The sequence below is a fragment of the Rousettus aegyptiacus genome, unplaced genomic scaffold (genome assembly GCF_014176215.1).
Source record: "Rousettus aegyptiacus isolate mRouAeg1 unplaced genomic scaffold, mRouAeg1.p scaffold_m13_p_10, whole genome shotgun sequence".
Classification (NCBI taxonomy): domain Eukaryota; kingdom Metazoa; phylum Chordata; class Mammalia; order Chiroptera; family Pteropodidae; genus Rousettus; species Rousettus aegyptiacus.
In genome coordinates, this window is record NW_023416285.1 from 66,975,232 (window position 1) to 66,990,706 (window position 15,475).

The 15,475-nt window shown below is 36.3% G+C and overlaps 1 protein-coding gene across 1 annotated transcript in view; it reads left to right on the forward strand.

Moving 5' to 3' along the window:
- The window catches only part of CNGA1 (cyclic nucleotide gated channel subunit alpha 1), a 30,986-nt gene extending 16,141 nt beyond the window's left edge, over positions 1 to 14,845 (forward strand). Inside the window, exons 2-9 of the mRNA XM_016161178.2 lie at positions 5,607 to 5,727; positions 6,387 to 6,503; positions 7,415 to 7,477; positions 9,080 to 9,121; positions 9,198 to 9,308; positions 10,580 to 10,687; positions 11,658 to 11,764; positions 13,053 to 14,845. Coding sequence (XP_016016664.1) covers positions 5,621 to 5,727; positions 6,387 to 6,503; positions 7,415 to 7,477; positions 9,080 to 9,121; positions 9,198 to 9,308; positions 10,580 to 10,687; positions 11,658 to 11,764; positions 13,053 to 14,467 — 2,070 coding nt within the window. The 5' untranslated portion in view covers positions 5,607 to 5,620 and the 3' untranslated portion in view covers positions 14,468 to 14,845. The remainder of the gene's footprint in view (positions 1 to 5,606; positions 5,728 to 6,386; positions 6,504 to 7,414; positions 7,478 to 9,079; positions 9,122 to 9,197; positions 9,309 to 10,579; positions 10,688 to 11,657; positions 11,765 to 13,052) is intronic.
- Positions 14,846 to 15,475: the final 630 nt, after the last annotated feature.

Sequence of the window (15,475 nt, forward strand, 5' to 3'; positions counted from 1 at the left end):
ACTATCCGTTATGAATATATTTATTTTTTCAGGTAAATATGCTCTAAATATGCTTCTCAGTGGCTTGCCTTTACATTTTCTTATCTGTCTTTTAATGAACAAAAGTTTAAAATTTTGATGACATCTAATTAATTGCAATTTTCTTTTAGATTTAGTGCCTTTTTTTGTGTCCTAAGAAACTGCGGCAACCCCATGGTCTTGCAGATATCCTCTTCAACTTCTTCTAGAAGCTTTATAATCCTAACTTTTTATGTTTAGGTCTATGGTCCCGACAACTCTTTTAGACCAGACTTGAGTAAGGATTCTCTGAGTCCTCTTTCTGACTAGGCTCCAACCTTAGGATCTGTTCCGGACCCACTTATTCCAGGCTTAGCAGGAGTCCTGCTAAGACAGTTGTGAAAATCCTCCAAATTTGATCTGATCATCCTTGATATCTGATCAAATTCCTCATTCTTCATACATCATTCATATCACCCTGGCCTGCCTGTAGTCAGAATCCTTCCCTTTGAATTAGTCTAGCAAGAATCCTCATAGCCTTGACATTTCCTCTTAGAAACTATTTTTCATCCACTGACAATCCCTTCCTCCTCGTCTATAAAGCTCAACTTGTCCTTGTTTTGTTCAGAGTTGAATTCCACCTCTCTCCCCTACTATAAATCCCAACTGTAGTAATCCCCCCTGAATAAGTCTGTTTTACCATTTTTGACAAGTGTCATGAATAATTTTTTCTTTAAGGGTCCATCTTGAATTAATTCTTTTAGGTGGCATTAGACAGATATTGAGATATTTTTTCCTTTTATATCTAAAATTTATTTTCACACTAAGACCATAATATTTTCAAATTCTTAAAATGAAATATGATAATAATTGAATCTGACATTTTCTTGGTGGGACAAAGATTCCTAAATGAATGTGTACCATTTATTGTTGTTACAGATTTCTAATTTCCTTAAATTTTTATAATATTTCCTTGGTGCCTAATTAAGCAGGATAGTTTTTGTGAGGAGACAGCCCACACTGTCAGGCGTCAGCACTCATAACTGCCCCAACTCTCTTCCTGGTGATTTGTACCGCTCTTTCTCTCTGTCTAGTTCCACTTCTCCTCCCCAAATTTCCATGCTTCATGTCCGTTGATTGATACCATAACATTTTCTTCATAAGCATTTTTTCTTATGCTCTTAAATTCTTATAAGCCATCTAATTCTGTCATAAAATTTTATTTTTTTAGTAAAAATAAATTTATTTTGTAGTTCCTACTTTATTACGTTTTCATAAAAAAATTAAAGTCATTATAATAGTGAATTATATTTAAGGTACACTGTTAGGAGTTGATGCAGGATTGATTCTAATTTAATATTACAAAGCTTTACTAGGTGTCAAGTTTGTGTTCATCCTGCTCCTGGATGAACTTTCTCAAAGAGTTTACAGAGTCTGGTAGAGGAGAGAGACTATCAGTACCTATGTAATAGCTTCTGTGTGTGTGTGTGTGTGTGTGTGTGTGTGTGTGTGTGTGTGTGTGTAAATAGATAGAGATACAGGTACAAAAAGGAGACTATGTTAAATTCTTCTGCCCAAGTAGTCACCTGTGTCTTCACAAACATGATCTATGAACTGATTTTTGAAGGACAATAGAGTTTTTCCTGGGAAAATAAAGAGTCGAGAATTCAATATCAAGGGAACAGCAGGAACAAAGATATTGTTAAACAAAGATATATATAAAACCCACAAACACATCTACCTGATACACTATGAAATGTTTATGAAGTAGGAGAATGGCTAAAGCTAATCAACGTTCCTGTATTTTTAGAAACCTCAGTACTCCTTATATTGGTCAGTTTTATACCTGGGGAAGATCCCAGAAAAGCAAAAAACATCACTGTTAAACTCACCTTTCTTAAAATTTCCTCTAAAAATTTCCTCTAAAAAATTTCCTTGTAAACTTGGGGAACACTTAATAGTGAATTTTGCTCATTTCAATAAAAGACCCATGAATACATTTAAAAAGACAATACTCTCATAGTCTTGAAAAGTTAGGCCAATATAAAAATTTATACTTGATTCCAGAATTAATTATAATGTAGGCTTTCAAATGTCAGCAAAAAATCAAGGATGGTCCATTATACAAGAATAAAATAGCCCTGTATGAGAAAACTATGGGTGACAAGTCAAAAAAAAATGGTTTGGCCATTACCATCCTTCCTATATTTTTTCCAAACAAGTAAAACAATAGTCTGGGTAATGTCCTCTGCCTTTCTCTTTCCCTCCCTCTCTCACTCTCTCTCCTTCCATTTTTCTTTCTCTTCTTTCACATTTCACTCTCAGTCCTTTTCCTCCACTTCCTTTCTCTCTTTTTGACAACCATTTCAATATTCCACATTGTATTGAGAATCAGGAAAATAATCTGTTCATTTGAAGAAACTCAACTGCACACTGGCCTTTTTAGGTAGTAAGAACTGTAATTTTCTGAACTAGGTACTTAAACCGTCATTACAAGGGCTGGAGCAACAAGCCCAAGGCTGAACCCCCAGGCATAGCCCCAGAACAGCATCCCATAATTGACCCACAGGGAAGATATTCCTCTTTCACAGTCTGAATGGTGGGCAGTGAGGAATCCCCTGCTGGAACTGTTTATTCGAGAACGGGCCATGTTAAGTGTAATCCAAGGATCAGAAAGCCACTTCCATTTCGATTATTGGCTCAAGAGCCACTCTGCTCTTGCTGGACCCATACCAGCATAAACTGGATACTCTGCCTTCAGCACCCAGAAAGCTGATGACTGGAGAGGGATTGGATACCTCAGGAAGCCCAATGTCTCCCTGCCTGTTCTTGCCAGAGGCCAGAGCAGAGGTGGATAATGATTGTCTTCACCTCACTTCCACCTTCCAAAGTTCCGTTGATGATATGCAAATTTATTAGATCCAAATTCATTTCCAAAGTGAACTTGATTGACTAAACCTAAGTGGCACCCAAAGTCTGAGCTGCAAAAGAGTTTGGGAAACGTAGATTTTTAGTTCCTCCAGTCTTTGCAAATCATGAAAGGAGACTAGAAGGAGAGAAGAATGAGTGCTGCATGCCAATCTACTGTATCTACCACACTGAGAACCTTTTCAAAAGAGTTGAAATTCAGTGAGTTTTCATGACTTCTAATAAAAAGTCATGTGAATCTAGGTTCAAATAAAAAATAAATAAAAGATTTGTTCACTTAATAAGCATTTATTGAGTATCTATTAGGTGCAGGTACTCTGTTATGGTTACAAAGTTCTTTACCTTAGAGGGTCCTGGCTTCACTGTAAAGCCAAATGTGCATGACAAATTACCGTAGGGTAAAATAATTGAAATACGCGCAAAATGCGGTGGCAGAGAAGTGATCGGCCCAGTCAAGAATAGGGAGTCAATGAGGAGTTGACCTCACCGTGGCTTTGTGCGATGGGCAGTGCCCTTCCAGGACACAAAGGAGGCGGACTTTCCAGGTGGAGGAAGTGCATGTGCAAAGGTACAGAAGTGTAAAACGACACGGCTCAGTTAGAGAACTGCAGTCAGAACACCATTTTGTACCTTAGGACTAATCTGTTTTCATAGCATGACCTAAGTCTTAAAAAATTATTATGTAAATTATAAATTTTAATTAAAAAACACTGTTCCCATTTTAAAAACATGTGGTAAGTGGAAAACTTAAAAAACTTCTAAAATAATATACCACCGATGAACTAGTTTAGTAACTAAGTAAATGAGCTCATACTAATTATGTAGCATCATAATAGATATTAAGGGGATTTAAAAAACTTAAGAAATTGTCCTGAATTCTAAGGACTCATAAACTAATCGAGGCACTTTCTGTATGACATATACAGAAAGCTGTTAAGATATAAAATTAGGGAGTAAGGTGATATGAAAAATATTAATAACTTTTAGATTTGTTGAACACTTACCATCAGAAATGGATGCCAGCTTTGAACAATTGTCCAGCTAGATTGGTGGGTACCTTGAAACAGCAGTTCTGCTTGAATGTGTATGGTTTTGTAACCTAAAGATCCCTGGGTCCTCAGAGTCTTTGGATCCAAATATATTTGCATGTCATTAACAGCACATAATTCTTGTTCCTGCCTATCTGCACCCACAGAGCTCCAGTTTTACCACCTTAAAAAGTCTTCCCATAGTTTTCCAGGGAATCTCTCATGGGGCGCCTCACATGTGTGGGTTTTGTGGAGATAGGTACATTCTTTTAAATGGTGGTTCATGGAAGGTGAAGGGCCCTCTAGGCCCAGGTGTTCAGGGGCAGCAGGGGGTTTGGAGGAGGAACATTCTCCACTCTGCGGCCAGCACCACTGCATGGCAGGCAGAGGAGCAGCAGAAAACAGCATCTTTGTTGTGGTCACTGGTGTTCTCAAGGTGGGTACCTTTGGAACTAGGGAGAGATGTTTCTGAGGACTGTGGACAGAATCCTCTGAAAGCAGTTGAAGTAGGGGAAGAAGACAATGCAGTAGACAGGAGGAATATGAGTATGATATGTACTGGAAGCAACTGGAAAGTGAATTGATGTTTGGCCCAGTATATCTCACCTGCACTTAGCAAGTAATATATTCTGCCTAGAATTTAAGGCAGTATTTCTCAAAATATGTTGCTAGGACTACATGTATCACAATGATTTAGAGGAATTGCTAAAAGTGTGGATCAGCTGCATCCTTATTTACTCTATAGTGAATACCACTCAGGACCCTTTTTTTTTTTTTTTTGTCTGAATGCCTTTAGAAATTCACAGCTGATTACACTTATTTTGGTGTTTTATTTTACTGCTATTTATTGTTGCTTAATTGTTTGGTATGTATGTGAATCCCTGTAGTTTTGTCCTACACACATATTGCCTGAAAATTTCAGAACTAGGTAAATCCAAAATTTAAAAAAAGTTCGATACCTCTGTTATATTCTTGAATTTAAAAAATACACAAATCACTGGCTAGTGGTAATTAAGGGCTTAAGCCATGCTTGTATTCTATCAAAAAATAATTCCCACATGTAACTGGAAATAAGATTGTTATCACAGCTTTAGAAGAATGGTAGAATGAAACTTTTGATTATATCTGTAAACATATAAAAAGTCTTGCTAAGCAACCAAAGTGTCCTACGATAGATGATTGGCTAAAGAAGCTGTGGTACATATGTACAATGGAATATTACTCAGCTGTAAGAAGAGATGAAATACTGCCATATGCAAAACATGGATGGATCTCGAGATAATCATGCTAAGTGAAATAAGCCAGACATAAAAAGTTGAAAATCACATGATATCACTTATATGTGTGTTATAAACCTAAAAGCAACAAATGAATAGGACAAGCAAACAGAGACATGGACTATAGACTAGTGGTTACCAGAGGGTAGGGGGTGGGAGAGGAGGGGCTAGGTAGACTGTTAAAGGGAGTCAAATATACGGGGATTTTTGGAGGAGTGTGAGGTGAGTAAAGGAGATTAATTACACGGTAGCTGAAGGAAACTGGACTTTGGGTGATAAACACACAATAGAATATACAATTGTATTAACCGATGGTACCCCAATAAACTTAATTAAAAAGAAAATCTTCCTATTAATAAGCCTTCTTTCTTCCCAGATAGTAAACTAACCATGAAGAAAAATATTATCAATACACAGCACTCTTTTGTAAACATTCCCAATGTGATTGTACCAGATATTGAAAAGGAAATAAGGAGAATGGAAAATGGAGCATGCAGGTAAATCCATATGTTTTTCCGTGCATTTTTAAAAATACTTGCTACAGTTCTTAAATTTAACTAGGTTTAATTTCAATTTAATTTTTATTTGTAACTTTGAACTTTGTTATTTAATTTAATGAATTCATTTGAACTTTAGAAGCTCCTTTGCCAAATATTTTCTTAGCCACTGGCAAGACCTTTCCTCATGAAACATTTTAAATCTAAAGAGATACCATTGCCATAGATAAATGTGAAAAAATACAGCATGAAACGCTAACATGTTTTAAAAGTGTAATTTAAAGTGGTTAGAACGTGTATACATGTGGTTGAATTTATTTTAGTGGAAGAAATTTTATTTCAAGTTAGTTTATATAACTGTATAATATGAGCTAAAACACAGATATCACACTTCCTATTCAGTAAATATTAACATTAACCAATTCATCAAGCAATAGAAATGTGGAACCAAGAAAGTAGTTCTTAATTTACATGCATTTACTGAATTATGTCTATAATTCTACATATTCCATACAATTTTAATTAAGAATTGTTGTATGTGTTAGTTTGAGAGGAAAGGAGAAAGGATGAGGTAATGGTCCCCTTAATGAGAACTTTTGTTCCTTGGTAAATATTTAGAACATTGATCTAATTCTTCTCTGCCTCCCATTGAACCGTAGCTCTTTTTCTGAAGATGATGACAGTGCCTCTGTATTTGAAGACTCCGGAAGTGAAAACCCCTGTGCAAGGGATTCCTTTAGAAATTATTCACACAGAAAGGGAAGACCATCACAGAGGTGAGTAGTATGATCTATCCCTCTACCTGTCTATAAAACATTACTTAGATGAAAGAGAGGTCTTCAACTCCTTCCACTTAGTGGTCTTGGCAAATGCTTCTACTCCTCAGCCACTCTGCAGCATCTTGGGAATATGTTGCTACTTCTGCTCCTTACCCTTTTCGTCTCTTGGGAAACCGCCACTGCCTGATGATTATTTATGTCCATGGGGCTCCAAGTCATAAGTACTCTCACTTATCATTTTCCCTGCAACATGTGTCTGTCTCTTAAGAAAACTCACGCCCTGTCCTCTTTGATTTCCTCCTTCTTTTGAAGATCCTTCCAGAGCCCTCGAGCAATTGTATAAGAGAGGGGTAGGCTATCATTTTTTAAAATACTATCTGCCATCTGACCCTATTTTCAAGGAAGCGGAGCACTGGAGTGAGTGACTATATTAGAAAAGCTAAATACCTTTAGTGGGAAATAAAAATGAGCATGGAAACTTCAAACATGTGACTCTAACAGTATGGAAACAGTTTGTTGTTGGTGTGGGTCAGGGGTTCCCACCCTCTGGAACATATTTACATTTTCTTAGTTTTTTCTCCCTCTTTTTTTTCCTCTCTGCTATTTCTTTTTGAACTGACCAACCCCAGCTTTCTCACTGTTTTTATTTGCCTTTTCTTTTTTTCCTGTTTTCCCTGACAAAGTGTGAGCACTGATCAATAGGTTTTTACTAATCACTTTGGTTCATGGCACTGACATTTGGCAATCATGCTTCATGGAGGCTCTGTATTTTCAAAAATTGTCTAGGCAATCATTAACAATGAGTAGAAACTGAAAAAAACAATGTGTTCTTTAAAGATTGCTTGCTTACCATAGACAGTGTATGGATGGCGACCACTACGATTTCACTGTACCCTTTCATTTCCCAGGGAGCAGTACCTGCCCGGTGTCATTGCGCTTTTCAATGTTAACAACAGCAGCAATAAGGAGCAGTAAGTACATTCACAATAGAAAACCAAAGCTTTGTTTTGTAAAGAAAACCAGTAAAAAGGTAGGAATATATATGAACCTGTTATCAGACAAACTTTAATACAGTGGCAATGATATTCTATTATTTTGTTTTTGGTTATGTACTTCTGAAAAAATGTAACTACCCATATTAAAAGCAGTATATATGTTTGTATGTGAATATCACGAATTACAATTATAGGACTCATCTCTCTTTGATAGGTAAGCACTGTCACTGGTCTCTGTTATTTCCAGATCCTGTCAGGAAACTCAGTTCTGTACCAACATCTCCTACATTAGTTCTGGCCTATAGAAGACAGCACCACTGGGTTATCTTGATGTTGGTGCTCCTCTTATTAGCACATTTTTTTTTTGTATCACCTTTGCATCCTCTGATTTCACTTCTCTGAGTCTTTATAATATCATCTTCTACCATCGGCCATGGCATTTGGTAATTTTTATTTCCCTTAGTGTGGGCCCTTGCCTTTTCTGAGCTTCCAAGAGCCATCCAAGCAGTTGTGCCAGCACCATCTCCCAGAATCGATCCCAGGGTGTTAAATCCAGTATTACAGGAGTGTGCTCCCATGGTAACACATTCTCCCTTTTCAAACTTTATGTTCTATTTTTGTTTATGTATGACAACCTTAGATAGCAAGACCCATTTTATTTGTTAATTCTATCTCCTATTTCTTCTCAATAGCAGCTTTCTACTTCTGCTGGGTCATTTGTACACAGCCTAAATTTATTTATACATTTGCACCTTCCCTTTAACCTCCTCTCTCTTCTCAACTTTTCCAACCCTTGCCCATACTTTGAGGCCTAGGTTTAGACCTACTTCCCTTTAATGCTTTCTCTGACAATTCTAGTGATAGTGACATGCCTGTTCTTTTGTGTCAGAATAATACATTTTCTGAAGACATCCAAGCCAACAATGGCATCCTGCTGTGAACTTAGGTCAATCTGTCTGTCTCCAGAATCCACTCACCTGCTAATCAAGAGAACCAGTCATAGCAAGGAGACTCTAATCAAATAATCTCCACTCAAGAAGAACTTGTATGTGGAAAAATTTGATCTCAAATACAGTAAATGATTATAAGAATTAGGATTCCTTTGTGTTACCACAGAATTTTTTGATTACCCATAAAATTTTTTTTAGTTAGGATCACCTCTCTAAAGAAATTTGAAGGTATTTTCTTAAAATCTCAAAGCTTTTATTCAAGGATAAATACAAGGAACTTCAAGAAGATTAGATTTTAAATAACTATTTCTTGTATACATTGAGACTTTGAAAGTGCACGCTTTCAGGGGCTGTTGTTTCTTAAATTTCTCTCCTTGGGTTTATGCCTTTACCCATCTCCATTTTCTTCAGTTTTCCACATTCACCTACCCAGGAATCTCATTTGTTTCATCTGGGTGGGTATATGTTTTCTGCGGAACTCTCCTCTGGGAGACTAGATTTCTGGCTTTTGAGCACAGGGAAGGGCTTTGCAAGGCTAAGAATTCTTGCTCAGTGGAGAGGAAAGTAAATAAGAATGGAAATCAGAGTGTAATTTGATTATGTGACAGAGATATTGTTTCTTCTTTAGAGAACCAAAAGAAAAAAAGAAAAAGAAAAAGGAAAAGAAGAGGTAAGGTAAACTTTCACATTTTTCTGTCCATAACCTTTTTGTACTTTAATACTAACTACACATCTCACTTTTTTAGCAAGTCAGACGATAAAAATGAAAATAAAAAGGACCCAGAGAAGAAAAAGAAGAAAGAAAAGGACAAAGAGAAGAAAAAGAAAGAGGAGAAAGGCAAAGATAAGAAAGAAGAGTTAGTATTTTTATTGGCACTGAAATTAAGAATGAGTTTGTGATAGGTTTTGGATTCAGTGATAATTTCCTTAAACTTTATAGTAAAGAGGCCCTGTGTAAAGACTAAACAAATTGTTATTAAAAGTGAATTAATTTTTTCTTAAAATTAACAGTGGAAACCTTATTCTTAGTTTTCTCATCAAGAGTTTTCATAGTTATCATTAATTCCCTTCCCCAAACACTGATGAAGATAAACTTACCACTGGCATATATTTAGGTTCCAAGGAGAATTAGATTTTTAGAAGCTTACCATCAATTTTTTAAATTGAAATATAATTTTATTAACATTTTTAAACAATAAATACCATGTGGTAAATATTCCAAAGTATAGAAGTGTTATTGAAAAGCCATGCCTAATTTTGAGAGCAGTGCAAATGCTATCAAAACACCAACCATTTGAAAGATGCTTTTTATTTATTTTATTTTATTTTATATTTTAGAAAGATTTTTTTAAAGCAAACATTTGAGAGTAGAATTTCACAAGGATAAAGTTGAGTGATATTTGCAAAGCTATCTTTTTACTTTTTATTAAAGGGATAATTGTTTTCTAAACTTATTTAAAGAAAACTCTACCAAACAATTTTTTAAATTATATGTACCTAGTAGAAAGTTTTTGAAGTTCATGTAAAAGGAAAATTTCTTTAAAATAGGGGCTTGATACCAGAAAAAACAAAATTTTAATTTCCATTCAACCATATAGTTTCTTTCTTCCTTCCTCTTGCCCTCTATTGCCTATGCACATGCACTTTTTATTAGATTGTGTTATAGTCTTTCCATGTAAACGAGAAACAAGCCATGAGAACAGTGTAGTTCCTGGGTGTTTTGTTAACTGGTGGAGGAGGGGGTGGGTGGCCAAGCCACTATTCTCCTACCATCAGTAACCTACCAAAGGGGTCTGTGAAATATCCAGCATTTTTTATAATCTATGTCATGATTCCCTCTTTGTGGCTGGAGTGATAGAAGTGTATACAACATTACAATAAAACAAGGGCTTTAATAAAAGTCTAATGTATGGTTTAATGTAAGGTTGGTAATTTATCTATCCACCCTTCACTTACCACTTTCTTATGACTAGTGCACTTACACCAAGCTAATCTTCTCACTACAGAGTGAGCTTCTCTAGCTTACTTCTATTTCATTAATTGTGGGTAATGAGTATAATCATATTTGATAGGTGAAATAAATTTTTTTTTCTTGGTAACTTTCCCTTTTGTTTCTAATTGCTACTAGGGAGAAGAAAGAAGTCATGGTTATTGACCCCTCAGGAAACACATATTACAACTGGCTGTTTTGCATCACCTTACCTGTCATGTACAACTGGACTATGATTATTGCAAGGTTCCTATGTATTTTTGTGGATCTCATTGTACTTTTAATTTCCAAGTTAACTGACTTAACAGTTTGGCTTAGAGCTCTTCAAGACATACCTCTTTTCTCCACCACAGGTTACAAAGAGGCACTACATTATTTTCAATGTGTTTTCCTAGGATCAGGAGTAGGTGCTTTGGTTCCCAATATATCTGGAAATCCAGTACCAGCTTGAGGGAGGGTACTTTTAAACATTTGATTGTTTAATCATTTTATTAGAACTTTGGGAGAAACTTTTTTCTTTGGCCTACAAGTAAAAAAAATAAAATGTCGCCAAGAGTAGGAAAAGATCAAGGATCTAAGTGGTTATAGAGCAAGATGTGTTTCCCAAGTGATTTCCATGGTTCCCCATCTTTTAGGCCAGCGGTCCCCAACCTTTTTGGCAACAGGGACCAGTGCTCCTATGAGAATCTAATGCCCGATGATCTCAGGTGGAGCTGAGGTGGCGATGCTAGCACTACAGAGCGGCTGCAGATATAGATGAAGCTTCACTCACTTGCCCACCGCTCACCTCCTGCTGTGTGGCCCGGTTCCTAACAGGCCATGGACCAGTATTTGATGCTTGTTTTAAACATCTCAGCCACCCAGGACCTAACGTGATTTCCTGAAGCATTTTGGTACAGATAGTCAATATGAATCTTATTATTAATGTGTATCACTCAATACATTTAACAGTAGCTTGAGGCCATTTATCCTTATTTAATGTTTTCATAAAGCCAACTAATATACTGGAAAGAATGTTGGAATTTAGAAGTGTAAGAAAAGTAAATCCAACCACTCAGATTTGGGAAAAGATTTGGGAAAGCCGTGGTTGGTTAAATGAACTCTAAGGACCCCTCCAATTCTATACTTATTATCATGATAAAAATTATACAAAGAGGACTTTTACTTACATTGGCCCCCATTTCAGTTTGTTTATGCATTTTTTTTTCTTTTACAGAGCATGTTTTGAGGAACTTCAGTCTGATTACCTAACCTATTGGCTTATTTTTGATTACTTATCAGACGTAGTCTATCTTCTCGATATGTTTGTACGAACAAGGACAGGTAAATACGTTCAGTTTTGGATATTTTGCAATTTCATGCTTTTATCTCTAATATAATTTGAAATTTTCTAGCTCAAGTATTTTTCAAAATAAACTCACAATAATATGTTTTAGAGGAAAAAGCACAGTTGAAAGCAAGAGTGTCATATACACATCCAGTCTTAGGTCACTCCAATTGATTCAGAGGGACATCGCTAAGCAACCATTTAAGTGTGATTCGTGGCTTTTCTCTGTTATCTTGTTCATTGGGTGTATGCCAGGTGAAAGAAATAATGAGAGCAAAAATAGTCTGTCAGCTCTGTGGATAAAGAGTAATTGCTACCTCACAGAGAGATACCTTGAAGGGGCATGGGGGAATATGTCATTGTACTCAGCAGAGCTGTACTAGAAGTTTTGTAAGAAACGTAACACACATTCTTAACTTAACTTTCTGTCCATGGTGAAGCATTGTTGACCAGAGGGCAGAATCTGATAGCTTTCTATGTGAAGTATTCTTGTTAAGTAAGTATAAGCCCATCATTTCTATACTGCTTTCCACACAGTATATACAGAGTATAGCTTTTAAGAATTGTTATGTAAAATAGAGACATTTTCTAAATGTCAGTGGCCTGGAGCAATATTTCATTTGTTGTGTCCTAGTCAGAGCTCTGGTAGTCAGTACAGGAGGACGAACGAATTCTTTCCTAGTGAAATGTGTCAGAGTGCTGAAATTCCAAGTTTAATCTACAAAGCCTGTGGTAGCAATGTGAAGATGGAAAGATATCAGATGTCTAAGGAAGCCTGGTTGGGGTGAGGGAGGCAAGAAAGTGATATGAAATATAGCCTCAAAAGACACTTATGCTTCACATTGAATGGTCAAGACAAAAATATTTATAATCATTAGACAGTAGGGCAGGTATCCACACCTCAAGAATAGGGCTGGGATTTTGTCAAGAGAGTAGTATGGGGTGTAAGCACAGTGCTTGGGTACTAAGGAAACTTTCTAAGAACACTTCATAAAAAGAATGGCTTTGCCTGGATGGAGCTACTGAATCTAGAGAGATTTATATATATATACATTGCATATAATCTCTTGCTTTTGTACTTAGAGTTTTACTTTTTATTTCTGCAAAAAGAATGTTTACCACAGCCATATGTTGATTAGAACTCATATCTTATTACATTGCTAAAAGTGTATTTATTCAAAGTGAGTTCTTGTTTTGAATTCAACAAAGTTCAGCTCCTTTAGAAACATTCACAATGGCATGAAAAGAAAAAACAATGAATCGATTTTTTTTTTTCTATTTTAGGATACCTAGAACAAGGACTGCTGGTGAAGGAAAAGCTTAAACTCATAGAGAAATACAAATCGAACCTGCAATTTAAACTTGATGTTCTATCAGTGGTACCAACTGATCTGTTATTTTTAAAGCTGGGGTGGAACTATCCAGAAATCAGGTTAAACAGACTATTAAGGATCTCTCGAATGTTCGAGTTCTTTCAGAGAACTGAAACGAGGACGAACTACCCAAACATCTTCAGGATTTCTAACCTTGTTATGTACATCGTCATCATTATCCACTGGAATGCATGTGTGTACTACTCTATTTCCAAAGCTATTGGATTTGGAAATGATACATGGGTCTATCCTGATGTTAACGATCCTGAATTTGGCCGTTTGGCTAGAAAATATGTATACAGCCTTTACTGGTCTACACTGACTTTGACCACCATTGGTGAAACACCACCTCCTGTGAGGGATTCTGAGTATGTCTTCGTGGTGGTTGATTTCTTAATTGGAGTTTTAATTTTTGCTACCATCGTTGGTAACATAGGTTCTATGATTTCCAACATGAATGCAGCCAGAGCAGAATTTCAAGCAAGAATCGATGCCATCAAACAATATATGAATTTTCGAAATGTAAGCAAAGATATGGAAAAGAGAGTTATTAAATGGTTTGACTATCTGTGGACCAACAAAAAAACAGTAGATGAGAGAGAAGTCTTAAAGTATCTACCTGATAAACTAAGAGCAGAGATTGCCATCAGTGTTCACTTAGACACATTAAAAAAGGTACGCATTTTTGCTGACTGTGAAGCTGGTCTGTTGGTAGAGTTGGTCTTGAAATTACAACCCCAAGTCTATAGTCCCGGTGATTATATTTGCAAGAAAGGGGATATTGGACGAGAGATGTACATCATCAAGGAAGGCAAACTCGCCGTGGTGGCAGATGATGGAATCACTCAGTTTGTGGTATTGAGTGATGGCAGCTACTTTGGTGAGATCAGCATCCTTAACATTAAAGGCAGCAAAGCTGGTAATCGAAGAACGGCCAATATTAAAAGCATTGGATACTCAGATCTGTTCTGTCTCTCAAAAGATGACCTCATGGAAGCTTTAACTGAGTATCCAGATGCCAAAGGTATGCTAGAAGAGAAAGGGAAGCAAATCTTGATGAAAGATGGTCTGCTGGATATAAATATTGCAAATGCTGGAAGTGATCCTAAAGATCTTGAAGAGAAGGTTACTAGAATGGAAGGGTCAGTAGACCTTCTGCAAACAAGATTTGCTCGGATCCTGGCCGAATATGAGTCAATGCAGCAAAAACTGAAGCAAAGACTAACCAAGGTTGAGAAATTTCTGAAACCACTTATTGAAACAGAGTTTTCAGCCATTGAAGGATCTGGAGTTGAAAGCGGGCCCACAGACTCTACGCAAGACTGAAAAGCTGGTTATTAACCAGGATATACCTCATGATCCTTTCGGCAATATGATTAAGTTGGAAGAAGAGGAAGAGGCAGCTAGGGAATTCTTCCATAAGGAAAATGTACTGTGGTGCAGGGCACGAGGCCCACACACTCACTTGTGAAGGTACTATGATTAAAGAGTCATTGTATCTTAGAATTTTCTGTAATGGATAATGTGCAAAGATATAAACTGATTAACTTGTCAGTATCTATATCTTCTGATTTTTCCCCCATGTATCCTCCCTTCATGTAATAATGTTTATAAATGTGAACAAGTGACCTTCAGTTCAAGGCAGTTCACATTGTTGGGAAGTAACTGGGAAATACCATGTACATCACATTCAGGATACTATTTAAAAAGGATTAGAAAGCAATAAAGTAAAATAAACTCTAAAACTATAGTGAATATTATTTATTTGATAATTTAATAGGAAGCTTTAAGGTCATTTTACGGATATTACTTGTTGTACCCTAGAACCTAGAAAAGGTGTTTGAAAGAAATTTCTTACTGATAAAAATATTACAAATCAGGCTTCACTATACAAATACATATTTATATAAGATTTTGTAGGAATTTTTTACATTAAGTTTAAAAATTTCCTGATTATTTAGGCCTGATAGCAGCGATTATCTTCCTTCTCTGACTGACCAGCAATAAGATAAGAGTAATAATATTGCTGGGTGATTAACAAAAGAAATTGTTGCAATGTTAGAAAAGGGACCCGAAAGTTCAATGGACCAGCATAGGTATCACCTGGGAGCTTCTTCAAAATTCAGAACCTTAGGCATATGTACTGTGTCTGAATCTGTACTTTAGTAAGATCGTTAGGTAATTCATAACCATGTTAAAACTTAAGAAGCACCTATCTAGAGAAACAGGCAGTAGTTAATGGGAGGATTATTCTAGAAAAAAAAAAAAGGGACAGATACGAAAAGTTAGAAGCTGAAGAAGACGTTGCTAATCAATCATACAGCTACTCTACTA